Genomic DNA, 14,400 nt, shown 5'->3' on the forward strand with positions numbered 1-14,400 from the left:
AGCCCACTTGCTACTCTCCCGGGAAAAAAATGCCTTTGTCCTCTCTCAGGTTCTAGACTAGCTGTGTACCAAATATCACACTAAACGGTTCGGTAGTTTTGGCGGTAGTAGGTATTAGTATCTTTAACTACCAGATATAAAAACCTCATCCCTTAACTTTCTCCTGTTACTAAATCTCCTACATGCACTATACCCCAGACCCAAGATTTCTAAAATGTTATTAGACCCTCCCAAACAAGACAAAACTAAACATATTTCCATTCCTATCAACCCAAACTACTCACAGAAATAGAATTACTGTTCCTTTTAACCAAATCAATTATACCACTTCATCTTGCAAGCAAGCTCACCCCCTGCTATTTCACTAATAAAGTCCTTTAAAAACATCAGAGATTCTCAACCTTCTTTTTAGAAAGCCATCATCATCCTATCACATCCCCACCATATTCAAAAAAACCTGATACTTCTATCACAGTATTGACCATAAAGCCGTCCCTTCATCCCCTATCCTTAGCAAAAAGGTACATACCTCTGCAGGGATCGTTCTTGACCAAGAACTCGTCGAGGGCGACCCATCCGCCTCCGACTCGGACCATGACGGTCGAACGGAGGATACGGACCAGGCGAAGTTTTTGAGAATCACCGAACTGTGAAAGAATTGCTAGATAGTTTTGGGGTCTGATATTGGGAGCAGTTTTTGGTGGACCTGGTAAAACTAGACAAAAGGACTTCATTATGGACTTATTTTTGATAATTCGTCTATTTTTTGGACAATTTATGGTATCAAAAATGATTTCATGTTCAAATTAACAAAACAATTATCTCTGAAATCGGAAGTCACATCAGAGTCCAAAAAAAACATGAGAATCTAAGCAATAAATTGCCTCTTTGATTAGACACTGTAAACATTGGAAAATAACTAAACAAACACCTAACCAACTGCTTACATCCTGAAATACCTACATCAAAAAACTTCACAACAGCAAAACACTCACCCTGTACTTGCCCTCTCCGACTTGGAACACCCTGAACTTCTGCCGGCAAGTGCAGAGCATGACGAGGCGTTTCACTTCATCGTGGATCTTATCCGCGTCGGTTGGCGGACCACGGCGTTCAACCTAATGACAATTGTGAACATTAGCATTTGTAACAAATGATGTTAGTATATCTATTGAAAGGTATAGTTTAGGTAGTTAGGTATGTAGCCTGTAGAAAGAAGTAGGTAAATAAGTCACATCTTTTAGGTACTAGCTATTTCACACCCGCCTCGTGGAAACTAGGTATCGCAAAAGGATAAAATATACCCTATGTCATCCGGGGATAGTGTAGCTTCGCAGGCAACAGTGAAATAATCTTTTGAATCGGTGCTATAGTTTCGGAGCCTTAGAGGATACTCACAAACAAATAAGAAGATTATTTTGGTATATAATGTTCATTACCACTGTACCTACACTTTATGAAACAAACTTGGATAGGTGGCCGAAACTGGATGATATTAAGAGGCCAGGAAGAAAAGAAAAACACTTGCCTTACAAAATTGTTTAATACTATTTGTTAGCTATAACAAAAAATACTGCGCTCACTAACAGCACTTTCTCTATTTCGTGTAAAATGTCATATCATCTTGTATCGATAAGATAATCTGTGCATTGTCGATACGAGGTGACATGACACAGATATGCAAACAACGCATTACTAACTAAGGTACCTAAATAACAATTTAGTTATTTGAGAGGTTCTGAGCCTAAAATATAGGTAATTTCTACGGAAGATTAGAGATAAAGCACAAGTTACGGATGTCTTCACTTATGTTTTGGGACCCATAGAGACCAAACAACACTTGTTTTCACACACTAGCTTCTGCAAGCGGTTTGAGCCTCCCGTAAGACCTTGCACTATAAAAAGTAGCCTATAACCTTCCCCGATAAATGCTGACACTGAAGAGTATTTTGCTATTAGGTCCAGTAGTTCCTAAAAATACACTTCTCTTCCTTCAGCTTCATAACATTAGTATATAGAATTTCGCTAAAACAAAGATCTTACCCAGTCAGGTCTGAGCGCGGCGATAAACTCCTCCCAGTCGATGAGGCCGCCGCCGTTCCTGTCGAACAGGTCAGCAACGGCGCCCATCTCCAGGCGAGATGTGTCGAATTCTGATGAAAGAAATGAGGTTTTAGTCAAGCACTTACATTGTCATGCTGATAGTTACGTACAAAAAGGGCTCCAGAGGGAACAAAGGTAGGTTTTAGTCAGTAAAAGTCTGACACACCTTCACACTGCAGCCACAGCAGCCTTTGATTGATTAATCTCTCTATTACACGTATGTAGATTTGATTCCAGATCAGGCAGATACCAATGTTTGTACCTAACTATTTCTAAGTCTATCTTGAACACCAACAACTGAGTAAAGGTGAAGGAAAACATCTTAAAGAAACATAGAATTCTAATTCTGAAATTGCCCATTCAAGAACAAGCGTAGCGTAGTGATTAACGCTCACTTCTTCTCTGTAAACACATACATAGGAAGTGAAGGATGGTGTCTTAGGACCTGCCTTTTATAAGTGCTGTTTTGCAGCCAACTTTCAATAAATGAGTTTTGACCTGGGTTTGTATGAACAGAGGCCAGTGCCCTTTTTTTTTTTTGACGAAGTCAAAAATCATCAAATGACCCCTCCCGCTGTGGGTTAGCAGCGGCGAGGGAGTGTCAGACTCTTACTGACTAAAAACCGTCGTGTGCCGTCGTAGGCCTTGTGCCCTGCATTGAACAATATAAAGGCAGATACTCACTGGTGTTGATAATTCCGTCGATGAACTCGTGTCGCGGTATGAGACCGTTGTTGTCCTTGTCCATCTTGCGGAACAGGTCCGTCAGGCGGGACTTCTTGTGGTTCATGAACTTCAGGAACTGTGCAATAGAAAAATTTGTTAGTCAATTTGTCCATGGTCTGCATTATAAAGAGGCTGTTAGAACTAGTTTTTGAAAATTTCGAAAAAAATTGACCATAATAGTTTTTATGTTTAACTTGTGAGCGCTACCTTCTAAGTTTCGAAAAATGGTCCTTTTGCCCTCAAAGGGACTAATCGACCGATTTGAATTTTATACTTGTCATTGATTCAGAAATAAGTAAACTCAGCTATGGAAAGCTGGAAGCTATTGTAAAAAAAAAACAAGTAATTTTGGAAGCGATTTTCACTCTCCTCCTATGGCTCCTATTCAATTAGCATTGTTTTCCTCGGTTTTCACTCTAAGACAACGATAAGGTTTAATTCTAGACTTACCCTCTTTCTCCAGTCATCCCAACTGAAGTTAGACACTCGCTGCAGCTCCTTCAGATGCATCAGACGCTCATGCAGCCTCCTCTGTCTCTCCCACGCGAGGAGCCACACAGTACGCCACTTGTCCCATAGTTGTTTGACGCGAGGAGACCTGAACTCAGGCTCGGCGCCTTTGCTGCTGCGAGAAAGATGTCGTGTCATTGAGGATGCAAAAAGGAGGTTGGTATATAGAGAATTTTATATTAAAAAAAGTAGTTTTAAAATTGGAATAACAAATGTAAACACACATTTTGATATGGGATTTTATTTTTATGTAAAAAAGATTTAAAAATGGAATAATGTTTATCATTATTTATGTGAGTCTTAAAAGGGATATTGAAATTGGTAATGCAAAAAGACACTTCAAGAATATGAAGTGGAATTGATGATACAAAAAAAGATGTTTTTCTTGACGAAAAGCAGTTTCTCTTTTATGATATAAATTGGAATTATAAAAGTAGATAACTTAGATGATTTACACAAAAGGGAAGATCTTTTTCTTTACTAAAAGATGACTGATATTTACTTCTACGAGTATATGATTCAGAATATTTCATTATTGAACTATCTTGACCTATATTATAAAATATTTATAGGCAACAAAAATAAATACTTGCATGCCAGATACAAGACATGCTGAAATCTAAACCTAAGCAAAATAAAAACATAGCAACGGCTGTCACACACAAAACCCAGCAAAAATAAAATTTATTTTTAGCAAAAAAATCCGAAGCAATATATAAAAACACCCTCTACCAATGATTGACATGATTCAAGTGAATGATTCATGAAAACCTTTGTAAGCAATCCATGTTCTTTTTCAATTGCCTAAAATTCTGTAACTTGGTCTTTTGAGCATTGAATGCGGAATTCAATAACATATCCATCCGGTAGGTAATTAGCTACTGGATTAAATGTTGACAGCAGCTACATAAAACCACCTACCTCTAGTAGGCAAATTAACCAAAAGATGAGTTATTGAAATCCACTCTAAAATATTTTTTTATATGTTTAAAGACTTTTTTTGCAAACGACATTAGCATTTATGGTATTTACGGTCGTGTAATTTTATTTTTATTTTTTTGAATTCAGAACCCTCGATAGGCGCGTTCCATTCACCTACCGTGACATTTGAATTTGTAGTTGTATCTAACGCGTTTGTTTCTGGAATATTCGATAGCCTTACCTTCCCTTAGCCGGGAACCTGGGGCCGTAGTGCGGTAGATTGCGATCAGGCGTCTCCCGTCCAGGACTCACGCGACTAAAGCACACGCAACATTATAGTCACAGGTAGAACACCCACACCGTTAGTACTACGTACCTTCGTGAAGTTAGTAGTCTAGTCACCCGACAACCCTGTTAGTTGGTGCAGCGAACAAATGTGAACCTTATTTCTAAGGTGGTTAAGTGCGTTTTTGTTTAACTGGTGCAGGTTTTTTTGAAATTTGAGCTATTTTGTAAGAGGTATAGAGTTTATTTTTGTTTGTAAACCTTTGTATGTTTCGAATCTGGGTGACTTGTGTTTAGTCTGTTTTAGATCTGGTTAATGTAATGTGCTAGACAACCCTAGGTCATGCTACTGTTAATATCTTCAAACAAGCAAAAGTACAAATATAACTAATGCAAAAAAAAAAATCGAAAAATTGAGTCATACTTTTGCTTATAAAATGAAGAAAAAGCTACATAATTCATACGCATGCAATCTACAGAGTATAAATATCTAGCGCCAAAGAAATAACAACTTTATAATTTAGGTATAAGACTGAAATTTCATTGATTTTGGCGTCAGATATTTCTCGTTTTCTACGGTATATACAAAATGTACCATTGTTTACCTAAAGTAAATTCCGAACCGACTGCATTCCAGGGATGCAAGTAACATTAAATACATTTAAACATTCATTCGGCATTCCATGCGTGAATTGGGAAAATATGTTTCTACTAAATTGGGGGAAATAGGACCACAAAAATTGGTCCTTTTATTTTCAGACTACAGTAGTGCAAAATTCTAAGATAATTTATGATTACTGTATATCCCCTACTATTATTATTATTATATTTAGAAAAAAAACTTAATAATCATTCATGTCTATTTGGTGCATAAAAAATCAATAAAAAAAGTCGAAGATGCGGATGAGAGGACCAAAAATGGAATCATATAATATCTTGACACACAAATAGGTATTCGTTCTGATTTCGAGCATTAAAATCGGGCCAGTAACTACACGAAAAATCTATAAACTATAAAAAAAAATCCACACACAAAACGAAACTACTTGTAAAAAACATTTACAGGCACTAATCTACAACACACATTGAAAATAAATGATAGTCTTTCAAACCTTCCTCTCCTATATCGAGTGTGAATCCGGGACCTGCCGTGTCGAAGCGTGCCAGAGCGAGACGGAAAGCAACGTTTACAATGTGTTAGAGCGGGACGAAGCAAGTGTATGGTGTTTTGACAGAAAAAGACTAGTTTATAAGGAGATTTAAATAGTAATAGTATAGTAACATTTAAAGATTTTTAATAAGACAAGAATAAAATTGAATACCAACAAGTATTTGCAAAAATATCTTTTCTCTTTGCATTTTTGCAAAACACTTGCTATTTATATATTTTTAAGTAACTCTTAGGAATTAATTATGCTACACAGGGCTATTAATAATGCATTTTCTGACAAAACACCATACAATCACAAATGACAAAGACATAAAGCACATGAAAGTAAGTAATAATAATAACCACCATTAGAACAATCTTTATAAGGCCCAATTTGAATATTTTGAACTTTATTCCTAGATCAATAAGGTTTTATTTTGATTTATGTTATTATGAATCTTACCATGAAAAAATATTTTTACAAAGAACTTTTAAGTAAAACCGTTTACAAAACTCCGTATTCGTAATGAGTTTTTAATTTTAATGTGGGCCTTACAAAGATAAATATTTTATATAAACGTGACTATGTATTTTTCTGTTGTATATTGAGTTGTGTCACATGTATATACATTTGGGATAAGTTAAGTTTCAATAAATTGTTCATAATAAGAGTATTTTGGCCATGTTTGTGCACTTGCAATTTGCATCAATTTAGAAAATTCTTTACTTTGCAACTTAAAAGAAATTGTTTACATTGATGTTAGATTTTTATTGTATTATTTTCTCAAACACGGCTAAAACACTCTTATCAACCATTAAATCAATTTAAAAAAAGAAAAAAAAAATAAACAAAAAGTTTTTATAACAAAACGAAACACACCTGAACCGCCTAGATCCGTAATAATCAGGCGAAACCGATCTCTCTCTATTGAGGTCGTGCTGAGAACCGCGACTATATTTTTTGTGTTGGCAACACATTTCAAGCAGGCAACACCATGCAATGACATCACAAGATGGCCGCGACGTGTCGACGTGCATGATCGTGAAGGGAGACAAACAAACGAACATAAAATAAAAGTATGGAAAATGGACACAAAACATAAAGTTACAAAAAAAACTTTTGGGATTGAAAATTAGGAACAATATTGGCTAGTTTCAATGGTTACTTACTTATCTGACAAATAAACTATAACAGCCTTACTACAAAAACTTAAACATCTGTTGAGAACTTGTCTAAAAAAAGTGTGGCATCAAAACGGACCTTACTTTAACGTCATAATCTGTCATTTTTTAGACAAGTGTTCAACAGACGTTTAAAAGTTTTTGTGGTACGACGGTTACTTTCAGTACCAAAAGTGGATAACGAAATTTGACAGAAATTATTAGCAGAATTTATCTGGAAGATACCAATAACAATCAGATAACTAAGTTTATCGGAAACCAGTGAAACTGAGCCTAAATATTTTTCTTGTAAATTAAAAGAAAAGCTAAGAAATGATTTACAAGGGACAACACAAAAGGGAATGACAACAAAACGGATAAAAATAGTTTGTATATAAAGTGTAACGTACCCAGGTGCTCCCTTAGTGGCGGTCTTGGCCGAAACCTTCCTTGGTGTGCTCTCCCGGCCTTGGCTTTGACTCTTAACCTAGAAAGATATTATATTTAAGAAACTACAGATTTAATGTTCTGAATTCCTGTAACTACTTGATGATAATGGGTTGAAGAGGTCAGATAGGCAGTCGCTCCATGCGGCACACTGGTTCTCAGTTGCATCCGGTGAGATTGGAAGCCGTCTCCAACATAGTTGGGAATAAGCTAGATTGATCATAATCTTCCTAGGAGATGCCTAGATATGCCTGGCTAGGCCGATGATGACGTGATAATACAAGTATTCTCCCAGATATTTATAGTAGCTTCCGTTTCCATATAATAATTTCCCGAGCTACTTTTAACTTATGAATTATATTTATATTTTTGGAAATATTTAGAAACATCAGTAACTATACAAAACATAGGTATTTCATTAATTTATGAGCCAAAGAAGTTCTGGATGTAAAGTATAAAATTTCTGTCATCATACTTGGTAAGCCTTGCAGACTCGGTCGACCTCGTTCTGTCTCTTCTGCGTATGCTCCATCAGTTCCTTATGATCTTCAATGAGACCTTCGAGAAGCTCGATCGATTCCGGTAGCGGTTCCGATTCGAGCGCTAAAAATTATCGATTATTGTTTATTTTTTGTGAGTACAAAAATTCGTAAATGAATAAAGTAAAAAAAAATATATAAAACTTATGATTCTGTTATTATAAGTACCTATCGATAAAATTAAATCAAGGTCTTGAAATATGATTGATCACTATTATTCTGCATTTAATCAGCTGAATACATCCATTCATTAACAATGCAGTAACTTGATACTAAGAGTGGTTTTAGTTCATTATGATATAACTATGCATTTTATCACGTTAAAGTTGACAATTATTGAACGTCGTCATGCCTATATTTCCCAATACGCATAGTTTTATTAACCGACTTCCAAAAAAGAAGAACGTTCTCAATATGAACACGTATATATTTTTCACATTTTCATTACAAATAGGTCCTTCTTATTGGAGGCATGTCTATTGTCCATTATTTTCTATCTTTCTATCTCAAATCATAATAAATAATCTACATATACTTACATAGCAGTGTGTTCTCCAAGCCGATGAGCCATTGCAGCAGTTCTTCGAGCACCAGATCCAAGTCCTTCAGGCTCTGCATGTGCGTCTCAAGCTTGCTGCCGCGCTGCATCGCCCATTGCCATACCTGTCGTAATTGTATTGAGATATTGTAGTTAAGTGGGTAACAAGTATCAAGATTTTTGATAATTATAGTTCTGTATTTCTTTTCCTGGTGTTGGTTGTGTAAACAGCACAATACTAAAAAAAATATTTTTGAATAGACGATATAAAGTTCTAAGTTTTCTGATTACAAGCCAGCAGTGGATGTTTTTAGGCTGTGACGACGAAATTGCCCACTGTATATTTGTAGAGGTACTCGTATAATCAAGAGCTTAATAGTAGCTGAGAAATCTATGTATTCTGAATAGATCTCTAGCAAAAAAAAAACACAATAAACACAATTTGTTTCATGAAAAATGAATTCAAAAATGTATACAGATAAAATTAAAATGTAATTATAAGACGATACCTGTCCTGGAGTAACTTTCCTAAATATCTGTATCACAGGCAACATGGTTGCCACCAAATGTCTTTTGTCCCTGCTCATAACCACCACAAACCACTCAAGTATATAAACCACTTCAAGTATATAAGAGCCAAAATTCTTTCAAAAAAATAGCTAAAACGCTACAAATTTTCACACTTTTAACGCAAAAACATTGCAAGGACATTATGTAACTGATTGTAAGTATAATAATTTGCGTGTTTTATTTAAAATTAAATCATTAATCAGTTTTATCGATTTTCTTAGATAAGGATTATTGATTATTTTGGTTGACGCTACTTGTTTTTAAGTTGCAATCTGGTTGTTGCAATATCGTATGTGGGAAAAGATATGATATCTTTGCATATCTTTAATTTGGTTTATTGTGTTTATCTTTCAGACATGTGGGCATTTCCTGTGTTCTTAGAGTTCATTTCCATATTTTATGACTATGATTATATTTGTAAATTTATCTGTATGTGATTGATAGATTTATAATTTAAAGCTGAATTAAATAGATATGGTTAAATTTTAGATCGACGCTGCTACGCAATTTTTTGTATGGACTCTTTTTTACTGGTCTACACTAAAGTTATTAGCCTAACTTGCTTGGTAAATGGATTTAAGAGATCAAGCAGGGAGTCACTCCATGTAAAACATTGATACACAGCTGCATCCAGTTAGGACTGGAAGTCGACCTCAATATAGTCGGGAAAAGGCTCGGCAGATTACGACTCATACCCGAATTAAATACCACACAAGAAAAAAAAAACATATTTTATGTAAAGCAAAATCTTACCTCATCCCACCGACTCTGAATAATAGTTATCCAGTGTTTGATCACAGTCACAGCATCTGGGTGTGCCTTACTCAAGATGGAATGCGCAAGAGTGATAGTATCATCCTTGTCTCTCTGCTTTTCGTTCAGTTCGCGAACGAATCGTTCGTGTTCGCGGATCTGTTGTTGTGTTTCCTGGTCGCCTTCGGGTAGTTGGCCGGAGAATCGAAGCTTGGTTTCCGCGTCGGAGAGCCATTCGAGAAGCATGTTCACTGAACGGTGTAGTTTTTCGGCCTGAGGGAAGAGAGGGGGGTTAGAATGTGGAGGCAGTTTTGGGGGGTAAAATGTTATTCGAAATTAACTAAGGATTTTATTGGTTGTTGATTTTTAATGTCAATATTTATTATTTGCAATAGAACTCAAATAATGTTTTCGTGAGCTAGTGACTTTCACAGATTAATTTGGATTTTGAAAATCTATACTATTTAATCCAATAAGAATTGGCAAGTAAATGCATATTACGACAGTCTATTAACGAGTCGTGTCAGATTTTTTGAGAGGTCACTTTGTCCACCATATAAAATGCTGTTTTTCTCTCTAATTAAGCTAGTAAACTGTTTAAAACATAATTATTATTACCTCTTTAAGCGCAGTTTCAAGTTTATGAGCCTTCTTCTCGCTGAGAGACTGGACAGCCTCCCACGCGGTCTTCAGCTCGCTGCACTGTTGCCGAATACTTGCTGCGTCTTCACGAGGCACCTGTGGGGGAATATCAACCGTAGTGTTATGTGTTTAGAATTGAATATTGATTGGAGGACATCACGGTTAGATAAACAATATAGAAATGTCACCCTTATTGTTATATGAATATCATGTTCCTTTTAATGAATACTGCACTCCATACCTCGCGTTTTATCATGTTGAGAAGTGCGAATATCAGCATGGAGCTTAGAAATAGAATGAATTTAAAGAAAGCTTAAAATTGATTGAATTTTATTTTGTTTGGTAGATATGGGTAATAAACCCTATGTGTATAGTGCTAAGGTATTAAATAGTTGAATACGTACCGTTGCTTCTAGATCTTTGCCGGTCTTCATGACGGAATGCATTTGTTGTTCGCGTGAGTGAAGATCCTCCTCGAATTGCTGTAAAAGGAATATTTGTATAGTATATGTATGGTTTTCATAATTTATTTCTTCCAAAAAAACCTGCAAATCGGATACTCGTATGTAGATTTTGAAATTGAGGCAACAAAAACATATGTTCTTGGTATAAAAATGCATAGTTCAGCCACTCCAGTTCATCAAAATTCTTCAGACTGTCGAGAAAACTCGCTAGAGCTTATGTAAACTGCCCATAGCAAAATAGACCTTATATCAATAAAATAACTCTTATTTTCCTACCTTATGCTGCTCATTAAGAGCCATCACTGTATTTAGATCAACATGTACAGGTGAGACATGGCATCCAAAGTAGACTTTATGGCTATCATAATAAGAGCTAATTTCCTACTTTTTATCTTTTACCAGTCAGTGAAGATGACCCAAAAGTTAAGGGATGAACTTTTTCATGCAAAATAGACCTTATATCAATAAGAATAAGAACTATTTTCCTACCTTATGCTGCTCAATAAGTGCCATCACGGTATCCAGATCACCATGTACTGGCGAGTCCTGACCCAGTTCTTTCTGTTGTTTCTTCAACCAGTCCAGCAGAGCCGACATGGCGTCTTTGAACTGTCCTGAGTAGAGTAGCGCTTCTTCTAGCTTGCGTTGTCTGTAAGAGAAGAAAGAGGTTATTAAATTGTTTTTGAAAAAAAAAATATACATGATAAGCTTCTTTTTCCAGAATATTGACTTTTAAATTAGAATCTACGTGAGATTCGTTAGGGAAGATATTGTTCTCTATATTGCGAGGTATAATTTTTTTTTGACAAAGTAAATGCTCTTTTTTGCCGCCGCAATTCATTTTTTGAAACCGCAGTATCAATTCATAGAACTCTATAAGTTCTCAATAAAACATATCGTAGTCAAACAAATAAAATCTTTATTTTCAATGAGCAAATTATCTGTCTTTGTTGGTATCGTCCCTCCCTAAAGTTTAGGTACCTACTTTAATTAGTTTCCAAGCATCTAAATGCATACTTAACCTTATCTCTCTAAGAGTAAGGCACATTATCAAACTCAAAACTTTCTTTAGCAGCTGTACAAAAATCCACCTTATCATCCTTACGTTAAGGTCCATTATCGAACGTACCTGTCAACAGCCTTGGAGCAGACCGTAGTCCACTTGGTCTTCATATCAGACATCATGGTCTTCAGAGTATTCTCATCGCCTTTGGGTGCTTTGTCCTTCAACTGTTTGCCGGGAAAGCTACTAAAGCTTTCTAAAATCGACCTTATTTCTATATAGATAAGACTCATGATCGAACTTACCTGTTAACAGCCTTAGATCAGACGGTTGTGCACATCCAAAAATCGACCTTATTACTATAGAGATAAAACTCATTATCGCAGTTACCTGTCAACAGCCTTAGAGCAGACAGTAGTCCACTTGGTCTTCATGTCAGACATCATGGTCTTCAGGGTATTCTCGTCGCCCTTAGGAGCTTTGTCCTTCAACTGTTTGCCGTGAAAGCTACTAAAGCTTTCTAAAATCGACCATATTTCTATAGAGATAAGACTCATGATCGAACTTACCTGTCAACAGCCTTGGAGCAGACGGTTGTGCACATCTAAAAATCGACCTTATTTCTAAAGAGATAAGACTCATTATCGCAGTTACCTGTCAACAGCCTTAGAGCAGACCGTGGTCCACTTGGTCTTCATATCAGACATCATGGTCTTCAGGGTATTCTCGTCACCCTTAGGCGCTTTGTCCTTCAACTGTTTACCGTGAAAGCTACTAAAGCTTTCTAAAAATCGACTTTATTTCTATGAAGATAAGACTCATGACCGAACTTACCTGTCAACAGCCTCGGAGCAGACGGTCTTGCAATCTAAAAAACAACCTTATTTCTATAGATATAAGACTCATTATCGCAGTTACCTGTCAACAGCCTTAGAGCAGACCGTAGTCCACTTGGTCTTCATATCAGACATCATGGTCTTCAGAGTATTCTCATCACCCTTAGGAGCTTTGTCCTTCAACTGTTTACCGTGAAAGCTACTAAAGCTTTCTAAAATCGACCTTATTTCTATAGAGATAAGACTTATAATCGAACTTACCTGCCAACAGCCTTGGAGCAGACGGTTGTGCACATCTAAAAATCAACCTTATTGCTTACAAATTAAGGTGTATTATCGAACATACCTGTCAACAGCCTTAGAGCACACAGTGGTCCACTTGGTCTTCATATCAGACATCATGGTCTTCAGGGTATTCTCGTCACCCTTAGGAGCTTTGTCCTTCAACTGTTTGCCGGGAAAGCTACTAAAGCTTTCTAAAATCGACCATATTTCTATAGAGATAAGACTCATGATCGAACTTACCTGTCAACAGCCTTGGAGCAGACGGTTGTGTACATCTAAAAAACAACCTTATTTCTAAAGAGATAAGACTCATTATCGAACGTACCTGTCAACAGCCTTCGAGCAGACGGTAGTCCACTTGGTCTTCATATCAGACATCATGGTCTTCAGGGTATTTTCATCGCCCTTAGGAGCTTTATCCTTCAGCTGTTTACCAGGAAAGCTACTAAAGCTTTCTAAAATCGACCTTATTTCTATAGAGCTAAGACTTATAATCGAACTTACCTATCAACAGCCTTGGAGGAGACGGTTTTGCAATCTAAAAAACAACCTTATTTCTATAGAGATAAAGCTCATTATCGAACGTACCTGTCAACAGCCTTGGAGCAGACGGTGGTCCACTTGGTCTTCATATCAGACATCATGGCCTTCAGAGTATTCTCATCGCCCTTAGGCGCTTTGTCCTTCAGCTGTTTACCAGTCTTCATTGTCTGGTCGTAGACTGGCTGTTTGGCGGCTAGAGCCTTTTGGAACTCGCGGTGTTTTGTTAACCTGTGTGGGAAAATTATAAGAATTATTTTTTTACTAGACTTGCAAAAAAAGAAAGGTTTTTAAGAGGTAAATGTAGAGGTGTTCTTTGTTCTAGAAAGGTGTTGATCATTTATTCCAGGGAGAAACCTAAAGTTTGTGATGGAGTTTTCCCTGATATCTCGGACAGTATATAAAAAAGCCTACAGTTACTTTTGGGAGCAGTTTATTTAGTAATGCGCTTCTATGAAGCTCATGAAATCATTCAGCATGTTTTAGTTTTCTTTTAAGTACTGAAATAGCACATACTTTATCTTTTTTTTATAATTTTTATTCTCCTTTTTCACTTCACATTAAAGTTGATATTTTCAATTATACTAGGGAAGGGTATGAGTTTATATATTACCTCTGTTTGATCTTCTCAGGGTCGTTGACAGTGGCCTCAGCATTGAGCGTATCCAGTTGTTGTTCTGTGTCGTTCAACCAGTTCATAAGGTTGTGCCTAAAGAAAGAAATACATATTTACTAACAAAATGTACTTTAAAGTTTAGTTGAATAAATAGCCGATAATTTTAGAGTGTAGTAGATGACAGGAATTAAAATAATTGGTGACAGGTAACATAAATATATAATTATTTGCAGGTCTCTTTTGATCAATACTAATACATAAAGAGGAAAGATTTGTTTGTTTTCTTGTTTGTAACAAAACAAGACAAACAA

The 14,400-nt window shown here is 36.2% G+C and overlaps 1 protein-coding gene across 1 annotated transcript in view; it reads right to left on the reverse strand.

Annotated features, from left to right (window-relative positions):
- LOC110381036 (dystonin) overlaps nt 1–14,400 on the reverse strand; it is a 206,990-nt gene that overhangs the window by 11,581 nt on the left and 181,009 nt on the right. Inside the window, 17 exon segments of the mRNA XM_064041470.1 lie at nt 530–647; nt 996–1,118; nt 2,044–2,153; nt 2,788–2,905; nt 3,280–3,454; nt 4,502–4,576; nt 5,658–5,690; nt 6,576–6,647; nt 7,267–7,343; nt 7,779–7,906; nt 8,382–8,505; nt 9,704–9,976; nt 10,322–10,441; nt 10,750–10,827; nt 11,299–11,458; nt 13,522–13,704; nt 14,087–14,182. Coding sequence (XP_063897540.1) covers nt 530–647; nt 996–1,118; nt 2,044–2,153; nt 2,788–2,905; nt 3,280–3,454; nt 4,502–4,576; nt 5,658–5,690; nt 6,576–6,647; nt 7,267–7,343; nt 7,779–7,906; nt 8,382–8,505; nt 9,704–9,976; nt 10,322–10,441; nt 10,750–10,827; nt 11,299–11,458; nt 13,522–13,704; nt 14,087–14,182 — 2,063 coding nt within the window.

This window comes from Helicoverpa armigera, chromosome 25 (assembly GCF_030705265.1).
Source record: "Helicoverpa armigera isolate CAAS_96S chromosome 25, ASM3070526v1, whole genome shotgun sequence".
In the NCBI taxonomy this organism is placed as follows: Eukaryota; Metazoa; Arthropoda; class Insecta; order Lepidoptera; family Noctuidae; genus Helicoverpa; species Helicoverpa armigera.